The sequence below is a fragment of the Protopterus annectens genome, chromosome 7.part0 (genome assembly GCF_019279795.1).
Source record: "Protopterus annectens isolate FY-2018-M chromosome 7.part0, PAN1.0, whole genome shotgun sequence".
NCBI lineage: Eukaryota > Metazoa > Chordata > Ceratodontiformes > Protopteridae > Protopterus > Protopterus annectens.
The window spans coordinates 1,162,422,397-1,162,438,854 of record NC_056739.1 but is presented as its reverse complement, the minus strand read 5'-3'; the positions used below and the strand labels follow the sequence as shown (position 1 = coordinate 1,162,438,854).

General features: G+C 37.2%; 1 protein-coding gene across 1 annotated transcript in view; it reads right to left on the bottom strand.

Annotated features, from left to right (window-relative positions):
• The window catches only part of CA12 (carbonic anhydrase 12), a 462,957-nt gene that overhangs the window by 272,822 nt on the left and 173,677 nt on the right, over nucleotides 1–16,458 (bottom strand). Inside the window, exon 5 of the mRNA XM_044077750.1 lies at nucleotides 9,563–9,658. Coding sequence (XP_043933685.1) covers nucleotides 9,563–9,658 — 96 coding nt within the window. The remainder of the gene's footprint in view (nucleotides 1–9,562; nucleotides 9,659–16,458) is intronic.

Here is a 16,458-nt window from a genome sequence, read left to right as displayed (position 1 = left end):
TATAAAATTAAGTGAGAACATAAAAAAATACTTAAACTATTAATAAAATACAATAAAAATGTAACAGAGGATAAGGGCGAAACACAGCTCTAAAAAATAATAAAATAAAATGTCACTGATATATCTCATCAACCTCCAATCGACACAGCTTCTCCAAGAAAATATGCATCCAAGATAAAAAATCGGTTTTCTTTATTGTAGACAGGTACCAGAGTTAGCGCTTTCACCTTGCGGTTTCATCAGACTCACTACAAAGTACAAACCAATGAGTCTTTAAATACTTATAAGGGCGGGAAAAGAACACTCAATTAAGGTTCTTAACAACAAATTCAGTACTTAGCAACCAACTCATCCAATAAGTTCATCTATAAATCAATATATATACATCATTAAAAGACATCATTAATAAAACATATTAAAATCTATTAACTTATTTGAACTTTCTGACTATCAATTTATAATAAAAAAAGCATATCAATCTAATACTTTATTTAACTTTAAGTCTTCTCATCCTTAAAAAAGGTTTTAAAGAAACCTTAGCATTAAGCCCAGGGGCCAAATCTGACCTCAGCTTTAAAATCCAGGCATTTTCCCTACTCTCAGTAATAGCCCAAATGTCCCCACCTCTGTTAGTAACATTAATCTTCTCTATAATCCTGAAACTAAATGTATGGGTACAATCTGTGTCCATAACATGTTTGGCTAATGCATTAGTACCATTTTTAATCCTAATATTGTACAAATGCTCCCGTACACGGTCCCTCAAACATCTGTTCGTCTTACCGACATAAAATGATGAACAGACATGACACATAGCCAGATAAACGAGGTCCCTGGACATACAATCGCCTCTAGCCTTAAAGGTGTAGGAAATGTGGGTTGTTGGATGTATAAAAACTGAATCCCCACAAATGAAGTCACAAAAATTACATTTGCCACACTTCATGGTTCCAAATGGAAGTGTGGTTCCAGGATTGTTGGTCATCCTGTTGCATAACAACCTCTTAATATTCCTTTTATTCTTATACCTAAATCGTGGGCTATCACCAACAATACCATGGATATGTGGATCCACCAACAATATATCCCAATGCTTCCTCACCACATCCTTAATGCTACCCACATCTTTAGTATAAAACAAAGAAAAGGCAGTGGAACCATGAGTATTGATGTTAGTGTGACCTCGTGTGTCCATCCCAAGGCTTGATTCAGAAAAATACGGGGCAGCTGCTTCAGATCTCAACTCAAATATATTCTCATGTCCTTTTATAATATCATCCATCTTATAACCCCGTAAGGCCAACCTCCTATCCAAATCTGATAAATCCTGGTGAAACCCTTGCTCAGTGGGGTTATACCTAGAAGTCCTCATACTCTGTCCCCTGACAATATTGTGAAAAATATAACCGGGATGCATACTATGTCTATGTAGAATAGAATTTTTATGACATGGCTTTCTATAGACCCCAGTATTAATAATGCCATTAGAAAGGCGCTCAACAAATATGTCCAAGAAAGGAAGCTTGTGGTATGAAAACTCATAACTAAATCTAAGATACTCAGTACAAACATTCAAATCAGTTATGTAGGATACTAGCTGTTCAACTGACCCCTTCCATAACAGGAAGGGTCGCAGGGAGATGACGTTGAGTGAATGGACCATGAGGGACTTCGTGTTGGTTTGGAAGCAATGGAATCCGACTTTATTAAATTGAAGAGGATGCAGATGCAGAGACTGCATTTCGACATATGCATACAACGACGTATTATACCGAGGGGCTTACGAGTCCTCAAGATGCCGACCACGGGGACTAGCCATCCGGAGTTGTTATTTCGGTGGCAGCAACTAAATATCGAGGTAAGCCTCAACTACATGCATCTTTTAAATGAGTATTACGCCCCTATAGAGGATGAACTCAGGCGTAGTATTCAAGCTCAACATGAGCAGCTGGTTTCATGTTTTTCATTACCAACCGTAGACAGTCATTTGTGTCAAATGTTAGATTCCGTTGGTCAGTTTGAACGGAGACTCTTGGGACAGAAGAGACAGAAGCTACATAGGGACATTGTGGATTTTAGATGTGGTAACATCTTCACTTGGCCTCGTTTTAACCAGGGACAAGCGAATAATGCCATTGTTGACCGAGACAGTTTGAATAAAACATCTCCGGATATACGTGAATCTGGACTAATGGGACCAGTGGTACTCCAAAGCGATGGAGTTGCTCCTGACATTGACATTAGAACTGATAACAATATTTCTGGGACTGTTGTTACTGATAATTTAGATTTGAATGTTGTTAATGAATGTATAAGACCTGAAGGTACAGTGAATCATAATACCAAGGTTGCTAGTGCTGTTTCTGTAGTGAATGATAGCAATGTTATGAATGCATCTGTTGGCAGTAATTTTAACACTGTTAGTATTACATCTACTGTGGATCCAGTGGTGAGGAGTAAGACGAGGAGACCAGGTCTTGCACCTCAGGCTCCTCCCTCTACCCCTCTTCATGGCATTGAGCCATCTTTACGCTTTGATAAGTCACACCCTTTTCCCATCAGGACAGATCAGAGGGATGTGAGGGTGAGGTCTCAAAGCAGGGGGAGGCAGAAGAGGAAATTGCTGGCTGGAGCCCCCATGAATATGAACTTGAAGAAAATGTGGCAGGGGAGGGGGACTCTTTAGTATTCAACATTTCCTCTCGCGTGCTCTCTAGTGCTGAGGAATCTGTTTTAGCTAAGGGGTTATCCTTTATCCCCACCACATATAGTACCATTGAAGAGTCCCTACGTGACTTTAAACTTTTTGTTAGGAATCTATCATTGAAGTTGATGTTTAATAGTAACAGTGATGATAGATTTGTTCATAGTAGTTTTAAGAAACCTAGTGTTTATATCCCCCCTATGCACCCATTATTGGGAGCATTTAGTAAATTGGTTGAGGAAGATATTTATAGGATGTATGATGTGAGACAGAGAAGGAAGGATAATTTAACATATGATGAAAGAATAGCACTTAGAACACTGATGAATGATTATTCTATTACATTGAGGCCAGCGGATAAGGGAGGAGGAATTGTGGTGATGGACACACGAGACTATCTGGATGCTGTTAGGAAAATGCTGGATGATTGTAAGTTTTATGAACGTGTCTCTTATGACTCCTTAGCTAATTATAGTGTGAAGATCTGTGGTGTTTTGGAGGATTTGTTGAATAGGGGTCTTATAGATGATTCCCTGTATTCTTTTTTGGAAGTACCCCATCCTCTAGTCCCGGTTGTTAAGGGGCTTCCTAAGATTCATAAGAGCTTAGTCAACCCACCACTTCGACCTATTGTGTCAGGTGGTGGGTGGTTGACAGAGCCTTTCTCCCTATATTTAGAGAAGTTTTTGAGACCTGTTGTCGATGCTCACCAGTTCATTTTGAGAGATACTAAGCAGTTCTTAGTTGATCTTTATGAACATCTGAGGAATGTATCTGATTATCAAGATTATTTGTTTGTTACTTTGGATGTGAATTCCCTGTTCACTGTCATCCCCAACCGAATAGGTTTGAACTACATTAAGCGACATCTTAGTAACCATTCAGGATATAGTGGACAGGATTAGTGTTTTATTGACTTTTTTGGATATTGTTTTACATACTAATGTATTTGGCTTTGAACAGGAGTTCTTTTTACAGTTGGATGGCGTAGCTATGGGCACTTCTTGTGCCAATAGCTACGCCAACCTGTTCATGGCCGAATGGGAGGCTGATTATATGATTTCCCATCCTAGCTTCCCAGCTCATGTTACGTTCTATAGGCGTTTTGTAGATGACCTCTTCCTGTTATGGAAGGGGTCAGTTGAACAGCTAGTATCCTACATAACTGATTTGAATGTTTGTACTGAGTATCTTAGATTTAGTTATGAGTTTTCATACCACAAGCTTCCTTTCTTGGACATATTTGTTGAGCGCCTTTCTAATGGCATTATTAATACTGGGGTCTATAGAAAGCCATGTCATAAAAATTCTATTCTACATAGACATAGTATGCATCCTGGTTATATTTTTCACAATATTGTCAGGGGACAGAGTATGAGGACTTCTAGGTATAACCCCACTGAGCAAGGGTTTCGCCAGGATTTATCAGATTTGGATAGGAGGTTGGCCTTACGGGGTTATAAGATGGATGATATTATAAAAGGACATGAGAATATATTTGAGTTGAGATCTGAAGCAGCTGCCCCGTATTTTTCTGAATCAAGCCTTGGGATGGACACACGAGGTCACACTAACATCAATACTCATGGTTCCACTGCCTTTTCTTTGTTTTATACTAAAGATGTGGGTAGCATTAAGGATGTGGTGAGGAAGCATTGGGATATATTGTTGGTGGATCCACATATCCATGGTATTGTTGGTGATAGCCCACGATTTAGGTATAAGAATAAAAGGAATATTAAGAGGTTGTTATGCGACAGGATGACCAACAATCCTGGAACCACACTTCCATTTGGAACCATGAAGTGTGGCAAATGTAATTTTTGTGACTTCATTTGTGGGGATTCAGTTTTTATACATCCAACAACCCACATTTCCTACACCTTTAAGGCTAGAGGCGATTGTATGTCCAGGGACCTCGTTTATCTGGCTATGTGCCATGTCTGTTCATCATTTTATGTCGGTAAGACGAACAGATGTTTGAGGGACCGTGTACGGGAGCATTTGTACAATATTAGGATTAAAAATGGTACTAATGCATTAGCCAAACATGTTATGGACACAGATTGTACCCATACATTTAGTTTCAGGATTATAGAGAAGATTAATGTTACTAACAGAGGTGGGGACATTTGGGCTATTACTGAGAGTAGGGAAAATGCCTGGATTTTAAAGCTGAGGTCAGATTTGGCCCCTGGGCTTAATGCTAAGGTTTCTTTAAAACCTTTTTTAAGGATGAGAAGACTTAAAGTTAAATAAAGTATTAGATTGATATGCTTTTTTTATTATAAATTGATAGTCAGAAAGTTCAAATAAGTTAATAGATTTTAATATGTTTTATTAATGATGCCTTTTAATGATGTATATATATTGATTTATAGATGAACTTATTGGATGAGTTGGTTGCTAAGTACTGAATTTGTTGTTAAGAACCTTAATTGAGTGTTCTTTTCCCGCCCTTATAAGTATTTAAAGACTCATTGGTTTGTACTTTGTAGTGAGTCTGATGAAACCGCAAGGTGAAAGCGCTAACTCTGGTACCTGTCTACAATAAAGAAAACCGATTTTTTATCTTGGATGCATATTTTCTTGGAGAAGCTGTGTCGATTGGAGGTTGATGAGATATATCAGTGACATTTTATTTTATTATTTTTAGAGCTGTGTTTCGCCCTTATCCTCTGTTACATTTTTATTGCTTTATTTGCTGTTTGGACTGGGCGTTCACCCTGTTCCATAACTTTTTATACCACATTAATAAAATACAGATAGAGATTTTATCAGTTGAAATAAATAGAGCTAGGAAGAACTGTGGTGAAATGAAAGGTGAATATCACCAGGGAAGTACTATTTTTTTCTAGCAAAAATACGTTGGTGGATATTTGCAATGACTTTACAGAAGAAGCAGGCACTGCAGTTAAGATCTCAGGATGCAGGCATAGTAAGAATGTGTAAATATAAGGAACTGTGGCTCATAAGGAAAGGGAGAAGACGATTTGGAACAGGTGTACTGTATTATTACATTATGAGTTAGTGAGAAGACTACAGGCTAAATTGGTTCTTATATGTCACCAGAATATGTATGTGTGTGTGTGTGTGTGTGTGTGTGTGTGTGTGTGTGTGTGTGTGTGTGTGTGTGTGTGTGTGTGTGTGTGTGTGTGTGTGAGTGCTTATGTTCATGTGTGTGTCCATGCATGTGGGGTGTGTGTATTAGCACACGTTTGTGTGTGTGTGTGTGTGTGTGTGTGTGTGTGTGTTTACGTGCATGTGTGTCCATGCATGTGGGGGTATATGTATGAGCGCACATGTGTGTGTGTGTGTGTGTGTGTGTGTGTGTGTTATTACTCACAAAACACTCACTAACCTAGTTACACATCCAATTTTATACTACTGCAGTTGCCTGCTAACATGCTATTTACCACCCCCAGACAAAAAAACACCATTTTCCACAGCAGTAATTTCCTGTCTGTTGACATTCAAAATTAGCACCCTTTACACTTTTATTATTATTTGTGCTACAATTATTGCTGCATCTGCTTCAACAGCATTCAATCTGTTTGAGTGCATGGTCAGAATTTTTTCTAACTGGGAAGCAGTACATTTCAAAAAGCAACCATCCTGGCTTCACTTTAGGCATATAACTTTTTCTGCCTTGAGTAACCACTTGACTGAAAGTTAGAAAAATTAGCAGATGCACAATTAATTCAAACAGTTCATGGAAAACATTACATAAACTCATAATTGCTTGAGATCCAAATTAACTAAACATAATATAGCAAGAACACAACATACAAAAACAAATCCATCAAATATTCAAACAGTAGGACTAAACTAAAATTCATATGAAGACTGCTGTAATGTGGGTCACCTCACACTGAGTGGGTAATAATCAGTATGGCAAATAGTTTGATGATCAACAATAGCAGAGTAGCAAAAACTATACAAAGAGCATCTGAGGGAGGGAGAGAGAGACAGAAAGAGCACAAAACTATGACAATGGGTTGAATTTACTGTTACACAATCTATTACCATAATCAACTTCTAGGGGCACAGCCAGGATTTTTGTTATTGTATGTCTACTTATAGAATGTAGGTCTTTCCCAAAGTGCAGCCCACAACCGCCATGCCAATTAATACATATTTCTGGACAGCATGCATTTTCTGTGACAATACTAAGGGGAAAAACTCTTGTAATAACAGGCTTAAAAATGAAGCCAGCCTGGCATTCCAGGGGGAAAAAACAGGAAACAAGTTCTATAACATAAGAAAATATAAGTATGGTAAATATGGCAGGGCTTTTTAAATCTAAATGTTAGCACATCCCTTTGCACAAAATTATTTCAAAAAAGTACATGTTGTGACATAGAGGACGATCCTCTGATCTTACATTGTCAACTCTATAGCCATCAGATGTTCAAGAATGCAGACCCTTGCAATGCCACAATAGCAATGATGACTGTGTATGTAGCCCTTACACTTTTCACTAGTGCCCTGCCTAAAGAGCACCAATGCATTACTACTGTTTGGACAACGAGTGAGCTCTGTTTTTCAGTGTTCCACTTTCATGCAGTTAATTCTGCTTCAAAGAAATGTATACTTCATAATATTCTGTTTTATCTAATCCAGCATTCAGAGACACTCCCTTTCATTTAACTGCAGTTCACTGAATTCCATCTGTATCAGTCATCTTGTTCGTTGCAAAATATAGCCTTGGAAAAGGAGTCAACAAGCTGACATTGGAGTAACTATGAACTAGTCTGAACATTGAGTGTTACAGTACTTTATGCATCCATTTCATTTTTATTTAAATCATTTAAACAGCAGATGATTCATTGGCCATTGGCATTACAGTGGATGTGGGTTCATGAACCCCTTAGATCTAGCACAAACCCCCATACAACACAGATGTGTAGGGGTGTAATCAGGATTTTTACAATTGCACTCCAGCTTTCAGATTGTAACTCTGCCCACTCCTCCTGAGATGTAGTTTCCCCAGCCCCAGGAAGTACAGGCTTAACTGAAAAAAAAAAAAAACATAAGCCATAATAGGTATGCCATTTTTAAATCTAAATGTTATCACATCTCATTTTACAATATATATCGTATCGTTACAAGACCTAGAAAAGTGAACCTAAACATTTGTGCACAGACCTTCTGTCAAGATCTGTATAAGCCTAACATTTGCTAACATTTGTGCTGCATCTTAAGACTACCACGAGTAGTAAGTGCTGCCTATCAACAGCCTCCCTTTCCCTACAGCAACTTCTGTGCGCACCACTCCATACAACCTAGCTGTGGTCACTGCACTATCCCCGGTCTAGCACCCAGCAGATACTCTTCAGTTCTCCCATGCAGCCTACCAGTGAATGGAGTATCCTGCCAGTCTGCTTAACCTGTCATGTTGCACCTCTTACCTTCTTTCAGCAATAACTATACCTGTCTGTCACCACAGTGATTACACCATTTTGCTTCAGCCTCACCCATTATGCTAGTGCTTCAGCTTCACCTGTGACATCAGTGACTAGTGTCCTTTCCTTGCAAGTACCGAGCCTGCTAATGAACTCACCCACCCCACACCACTGGATCTGTACTGGAGGTTGCTGAATGGCACTCTACCTTCACACACACACATCTTGGAATCAGTCTGAATATCCCTCACAAGCCATCCATCCTGTTAGCTTCAGGTTCCATTCCTGAATGCCCTGATGATTATCAGACAGCATAGCTGCCACACTCCAATGGCTGTCAGAGATAAGCCTGAGTCCTCACCTGCAGGTATGCATCAGTTCTCCTACACCAAATACATGTCAGTGACCATTTCAGACTACCCTAATCCTAACACAGAAAGTGAGTCACATTAGCTTATGTACAACATGCTGTCCCAGCACTACTGGTGCACATAATAATCAGAGTATTGATCAGCAGGATTGCAATGGGCATACATTCTGCCATTCTGAACACATACTGAAATGTGGCAGCTAGCTGGAGCCTACATGTCTCCCATTAAAACCTTCTAAGCATACCTTCTGCAAGGAAGCTGGCATTGAAGATCTTGCTCCATAACTATGGCACAGGGCCCTTTATGAATCCCAGCCCTAAAATTACAGAATTAAAAACATCTTGCAGAGTCAAGTAATGCAGCCTCCTCTTTGACAATATATCCATCAGCTACCATGGGAATGGGTTAGGAGTATGTAAACTTGTCACTGTCTATCAAACGATGGCTAGGATACCCTGCTTTTATCACCATCTCCCTTTGTCCTCAGAGGAATGAATGGGCCATGACTGTTAAGGTAAGTCAAGAATATGTTGCCATCCTCAAGGTCATGGGGTCATTACTCTTAACTGTAATCGTTTGATCTGAAACACTGTACAATGTTCAGTCACTATCATTACTGCTACTAATATCTTTACTAACTCTACTCTCTCCACTAAACTTAGGTCCTGTACTGCAATATGAAAACATTTAACCAGAAATGGGATACATTTTAGTTACTAGTACAAGTAAATATCTTGCTCTAACGTTTTGTAAATAGCTCTATGTAATGTGTAGAAATAGCATCTATGTCTAGTGTTGTAACAAAAAAAAATCTTGTCTGTTTTTATCTGTCTTGGAGCTTTTCTTCCCGGGCCTCTACTGAAAATAGACATATATCCAGTTAGACTAGCCCGGTCAACAAATGTAAAATAAAATAAAATAAATAAATAAAATGTAATGGAAAATAATATTCCGTTTTTAAACACACGTTTGTGGTATGTGGAAAACATTTATTTATGTATTTATTTGTTTGTTTATTTATTTATTTATTTATTTATTTATTTATTTTGAATTGTTAGCATATACTCATCAAGTTACCTTACCTCTAACAGAATTCCAAGCACAGCCAGACCATCTTCTTTAGCAGTTGCCGTCTGTGAGTCAACATATTTGTCAGAGTTATAATGTAGAATATGTAGCTGATGAAATTAAAAATGAAGAAGTATGTTAAACAAGATCAACCCCAACAGTATCATTCTTTATTCTGAACCAACTTGGATTTCAGTTTGACTAATACAGTTAACTAAGATAATATTCACTGATCAATCAAAACAAGAGCAGTCACAAGAAAATGGAACTATTGTGCTAGTTACATTACATTTGCTTGACAGAATGAGACAATAGGCCTATATAGTCTGCCCTTTACATGTATTTAGCATTCAATCCACTCTATCCACATCTTCTCACTTATCCATTCTCCAATATCTCCATGGATTCATTCTTCACTACCTATTATAGTAGCTCATTCCATGGGTTCTTCAACCCTTTACATGAAGTGGTAGTTTTCCAGATTCAGCAAGCAGCTGATCCCTGCAACCTGGTGCCCAAGACCCTCCTCCATCCTCTGTCTTTCCTTTTGTGAATAACATCAATATCATCTGTCTGACATGATCATGTACCACATCTTATCAGCCCCATATTTCATGATTTCTTGTAAGAAGAACTCTAGTTCTTCTAGCTTCTGGTCATACCCTTTCCTCCTCATCTGGTCATACCCATCAGCCTAACTAGCATAATTTGCAAGGGCAAGGAATACATCATACCTGACCTCTTAAAGAGTAATATTAACAGTAACTATACCCTATTAAAAATCTCATACAACTAGACCCACAACAGTTTGTTATTATGCAGAACTAATCTAAAATGGTGTTACCCTCTTTTTTGTTGGATTTCATTTGGTCTTTTTCAGGTAAGTTGATGGCCCTCTCCTTTTATGACCTCCAGAGTTGCACACAGTATTAACACTGTACTAAAGGTGTGGCATGCCCGAGGTCCAGTAGAATGGGATTACATCTTGGCTTCTAAAGTCTATTCTCCAAGGAATGCATCCCAGCACTCTGTTGGGTGCTGCTGCTTCCCACTCAACTCCATTCCACTCTCAGTGGTCCAGTCCACCTATAATCTAGAAGCAATACCCTCCTGCAGCTGTCTTGCCATCAGTTCAACTTCACTACCTGATATGTCAATAGTACTCTCCATTAGTCTATACTGAATATCAGCTGTCACCTTTCAGATGAATTGATCAGCCTTTACAAATCCTGGCTTATGCTGTTTTTCCTGGTATCCACTGCTGTACCTTTGCGTCTCAGCACAAAGGCCAGTCCAGTTCTCTTTTTTCCCTTATGTATATCTAAAAAATCAACTAAAATAGTAAAAACAAAAAAAAAATGCCACTCCATAAATGTCACCAACTTTTAATAACCAACTAAGTGCTTTCATTCCTGTAGATAGCAGAACTTCATCAGAATCAATAAAATGTAATTTCCTGTTGCATCAATAACAAAACTGGCACCAAAACACCAGTTAAGTTATTGGGTAACAAATCACAGAACCTTGAGATATGTTCCACTCCTACATCAGGTTTTCGGTCAAATACCTAAAAGGTCTATTTTCAATAATAATCTGTCTAAAGCATCGGTATAAGAATACAATAGAGATGTATATCCATTGAAGAAGATGATTAGTAGTCATTGGGGCATAGTTTTTGGTGCATTTGATTTATTGCACAAATTGGCTCTGATACCGACATTTGTATTTAAGAACAGCAGGAACTTGAAAATTATTCTGGGGCGGCAATGGTGGTACAGTGGTTAGTGTTGCTGCCTCACAGTTAGAGGTTCTCTGGTTCAATCCTTGGTTGGAGTGCCTTCTGTGCAGAGTCGGCATGTCCTCCCTGTGGTCGTGTGGGTTTCCACCGGGTGTTCCAGTCCTCCCACATCCCAAAGACATGCTGTAGGTGAACTGGACACTAAATTGGCCATAGGCATGAGTGCGTGCATGTGTGTACCTTCTGTGGAAGGTTGGGCACCGGGCTGGCAACTCGACACCAGAAACCTCCACTGCCAATCATGAGCGGACAGGTGATCCACTGTGGTGACCCCTAAATGGGAAAAACCAAAAGAAGAAGAAGAAGAAGGAACTTGAAAACTATTCTAGACCAGAATCACACCAGAAGTGTGACTTCTACAAAGAATTTAGGCATGAAGAATTGTGGAGCATGCAAATAGTTTAGGTATATTTTCAATGGTACACATTTTTCTTCCTGGATATTTGAAATATATTTCCCTTAGGGGTAGGTGTAGTATATATTGCTTTTTGTTCCTCTTGCCCTGCATTTTATGTTGGGAAGACAGAGTGCCCTTTGAAAACTAGAATATATCTACACACTTATTCTGTTTGGAAGAAGAACAGTTCCAGTGCATTATACAAACATTCAACTCAATGTGATGATTTTAGAAAATGTTTTTTTACTGTCTTGGAAAAATATTTCTCCCCATTACAGGTGAGGATTGGGGACTGTTATTGGAACAGAGGGAGCTTCACTGGGAGCTGCTACTGAATGCTGCAGTTGCACCTGGTACTAATGATTTGGTTTCTATCAGATGCAGTTTAAAAGCAAAAACTGAATCATTATGATTAATTATGAATCTTATATTTATATGTATATATATTTACAAACATAAATATATTTGATACACTGTTTGACTATTAAAGCTTTTATGATGATGGATTTTATTAGTTTATTAAGATATGTATATATGATTGTGATATGGATGCATTTATGAAATTTTCTTTATTCTTAAAGTTATTCACATTATATTATGTATAGATCATAGGGTTTTTTATTTATTTAATATAATTTATGTAATATATCTTTTAAGAATTGTCAGTGTTTTGGCACCAGTTTTGTTATTTAAGCAACAGGAAATTATATTTTATTGGCTCTGATGAAGTTTAGCTATCTATAGGAACAAAAGTTCTTGGTCGGTTATTAAAAGTTGGTGACATTCATGGAGTGGCATTTTTTGTTTTTTACTGTTTGTATTTAGTACGCCTTTTTGTGGTTGGGTTATTTAGTTCCTTAAGTATGTCTGAAATGAATGCATGAAAGAGTACAACATGAAGGACCAAACCCTGTGATACTCCACTTCTCACTTTTTGTTTTCCAGGCCTTGTCCCTCTGTCCAGAACTCTCTTTGTCCTAACATTCAACCATGCAGTAATCCAGCTGCTGAGTATTTTAACTGTACCAGCTAACTCTTATAGTTTTCCTAAAAACTACCTGGGCAGTAAATGGTCAGCATAAGTGGCTGTACGTGAGTGTACATGATTCAGTATTATGTAAAGTCTGGTTCAGCTATGGGGTGTATGTGGTGTCTGAGAGTACAGATGATATGCAAGGAGTTAATGTGAGGGAATGATGTGAAGATGTGGTTGCTTGGGCAGGCTTGTCCTCAATTATTGAGAGTTTGATACCTCTGCACAGAATAATGTTACATTTACAGAACTTTGGGCTGAATCTCTATACAGGTTGCACAAACAGTGAAACATCTTACATGTGCTGTTGATTTCTTCAAGCCTTTAATACAAGCAACTTTCAATAACTACTTGTCTTTGGAACTGATTGTTAACTGACTCAGTCAGATGTGCTAAATATGTTTGTTTTACTTTTCTGTAACATAATTAGCTTCACTATATGCACCTATTTACTTGGTAAGCAGGTAAGTGAGCTAGATCAAAGCTTTTGCCTCAGTTATAATGCAGGTGGCAGCATGTTTCTCACCTGCACTTGATTTCACAGAATGTCCTTGATTTTGCTTCACATTTTTGCCCTGTGCCTCATAAAATGTTTGATTTCTGGTAAATCATGAAGGATTACAATCAGTCAATAATGCCAGACATTAGAGTTTCATGCATGTTGATGCAAACTCTTTGTTCTATTAACTTTTTATTTGAATTAGGGTGATAATTTAAAATTTATCTCTGTTTTTAATTTTTGGTGCCATATGGCAGTTGGTTTTATCCAGAATTATTGAACAAATAAGTTGAAAGGTGTGGGCCACTGTGATACAACAACAATGATATACAAAAGTAATACAGAAAATACAGCAGAAGTATAAAGTAAATAGTTATTATACTGGTTTGGTAGAGAGGGAATAACACTCAAGTATGATTAATTGCAAAGTTATGAAATGCATCAGGAAAACAAGCAGATAGTTAAATTGCATGAGCTGGATGTGAAAGGAAAAATGAGGTTGATTTAAGTTTTATCTTTTTTTAACTGTTAACTACCTGTAGGGAAGGCAGCTGGATCATCAATGCACAGCCATTAGAGGAAAACATGGTTAAAAGTGAAATTTACAATGTTTTTTTCCTTTCTTTCTTTTTTTTTTTTTTTTTTTTTTTTTTTTTTGCCTGTTTTAAGTAGTCAACCACCTTTGCTTTTTGGGTTCATTGGATGTTTCCTAAGTCTTAATCTTTGGACACCAAGCAGAAACTTTAATTATTTTCTGTTTTACTCTTTTAGAATTGTCATATGTTCTACCTAAAGACAGCTCATGAGTGAATAATCAGTAAGTGATTTATTTTTTTATTTAAATTTGTTAACCAGGTCAGAGCACAGATCAGTAATGACAAATTTCAGTCTTAGCCCAACATATTGTAAGCATTAGTTTCCTCCTCAGGATTATCATGTGCAATGTCTTCTGTTTATGGGAGAATAAAGATATTTAGAATTTAAACACTGGGTTGATTTAATAAGAAGGCCTAAGTAAACAAGGCTAGAAATGTGCAAGACTTTTTAGAGCATAGACGTTAGTGATATTTACTTCTAAAATGGAAGATAAAAAATTAAGCACTTGTTAAAAGTAAAATGGAAATGGGGAGATGTTTATTTAAAGAAAAGCAAGAAAGTTAATTGAATACTCATCAGCCACCATAAAGGGGCAGATGTCAGTGACCAAGAGACTGAGGTCTGTAATTCCAGGAGACACTATTCCATCTGCAGCTGCTGATTCTAGGATTCATTCCCTCACAAAACAGGGTGCCTGATTCTAGGATTTTCCCAATTACCACCATTCCTTTAATCCCATCATTCCTTGATGTATGCAATCAAAATTCAAAGCCATCTGTTCCTGGGAAACCTAATCATTGTACGTAGTGCAGGAGCATGTCCAACAATGGGGAGTGGTCTAAAAATACAGCTCTTAAATCGTTGCTAAATAATAAAGAAGTACTAATAGATTTTTGTGAAAAGTTGCATATGTCTACCATATTAGGGATCAGATACATTACTGTCTACCACATTAGGGATCAGATACATTAATGTCTGCTACATTAGTGATCAAAGATATTAATGTCTACCACATTAGGGATCAGATACATTAATGTCTAACACATTAGTGATCAGATACATTAATGTCTACCACATTAAAGATCAGATATATTAATGTCTACTACATTAGTGATCAGATACATTAATGTATACCACATTAGGGATCAGATACATTAATGTCTACCACATTAATAATCAAAGATATTAATGTCTACCATATTAGGAATCAGATACATTAATGTCTACCACATTAGTGATCAGCTACCTTAATGTCTACCACATTAGGGATCAGGTATATTAATGTCTACTACATTAGTGATCAGATACATTAATGTCTACCACGTTAGTAATCAAAGATATTCATGTCTACCACATTAGGGATCAGATACATTAATGTCTACCACATTAGTGATTAGATACATTAATGTCTACTACATTAGGGATCAGAAGCATTAATGTCTACCACATCTGTGATCAGATACATTAATGTCTACCACATTTGGGATCAGATACATTAATGTCTACCACATTAGTGATCAAAGATATTAATATCTACCACATTAGTGATCAGATACATTAATGTCTACCACATTAGTGATCAGCTACATTAATGTCTACCACAGTAGGGATCAGATATATTAATGTCTACCACATTAGTGATCAGATACATTAATGTCTACCACATTAGTGATCAGATACATTAATGTCTACCACATTAGGGATCAGATATATTAATGTCTACCACATTAGGGATCAGATACATTAATGTCTACCACATTTGTGATCAAATACATTAATGTCTACCATATTAGTGATCAGATACATTCATGTCTGCCACATTAGGGATCAGATACATTAATGATCAGATACATTAATGTCTACCACATTAGGGATCAGATATATTAATGTCTACCACATTAGGGATCAGATATATTAATGTGTACATTAGTGATCAGATACATTAATGTCTACCACATTAGGGATCAGATACATTCATGTCTGCCACATTAGGGATCAGATACATTAATGATCAGATACATTAATGTCTACCACATTAGGGATCAGATATATTAATGTCTACCACATTACGGATCAGATATATTAATGTCTACCACATTAGGGATCAGATACATTAATGTCTACCACATTTAGTGATTAGATATATTAATGTCTACCACATTAGGTATCAGATACATTAATGTCTACCACATTAGTGATCAGATATATTAACATGTACCACATTAGTGATCAGATATATTAATGTCTACCACATTAGGGATAATATACATTAATGTCTACCACATTAGGGATCAGATATATTATTGTGTACATTAGTGATCAGATACATTAATGTCTACCAGATTAGGGATCAGATACATTCATGTCTGCCACATTAGGGATCAGATACATTAATGATCAGATACATTAATGTTTACCACATTAGGGATCAGATATATTAATGTCTACCACATTACGGATCAGATATATTAATGTCTACCACATTAGGGATCAGATACATTAATGTCTACCACATTTAGTGATTAGATATATTAATGTCTACCACATTAGGGATCAGATACATTAATGTATACCACATTAGTGATC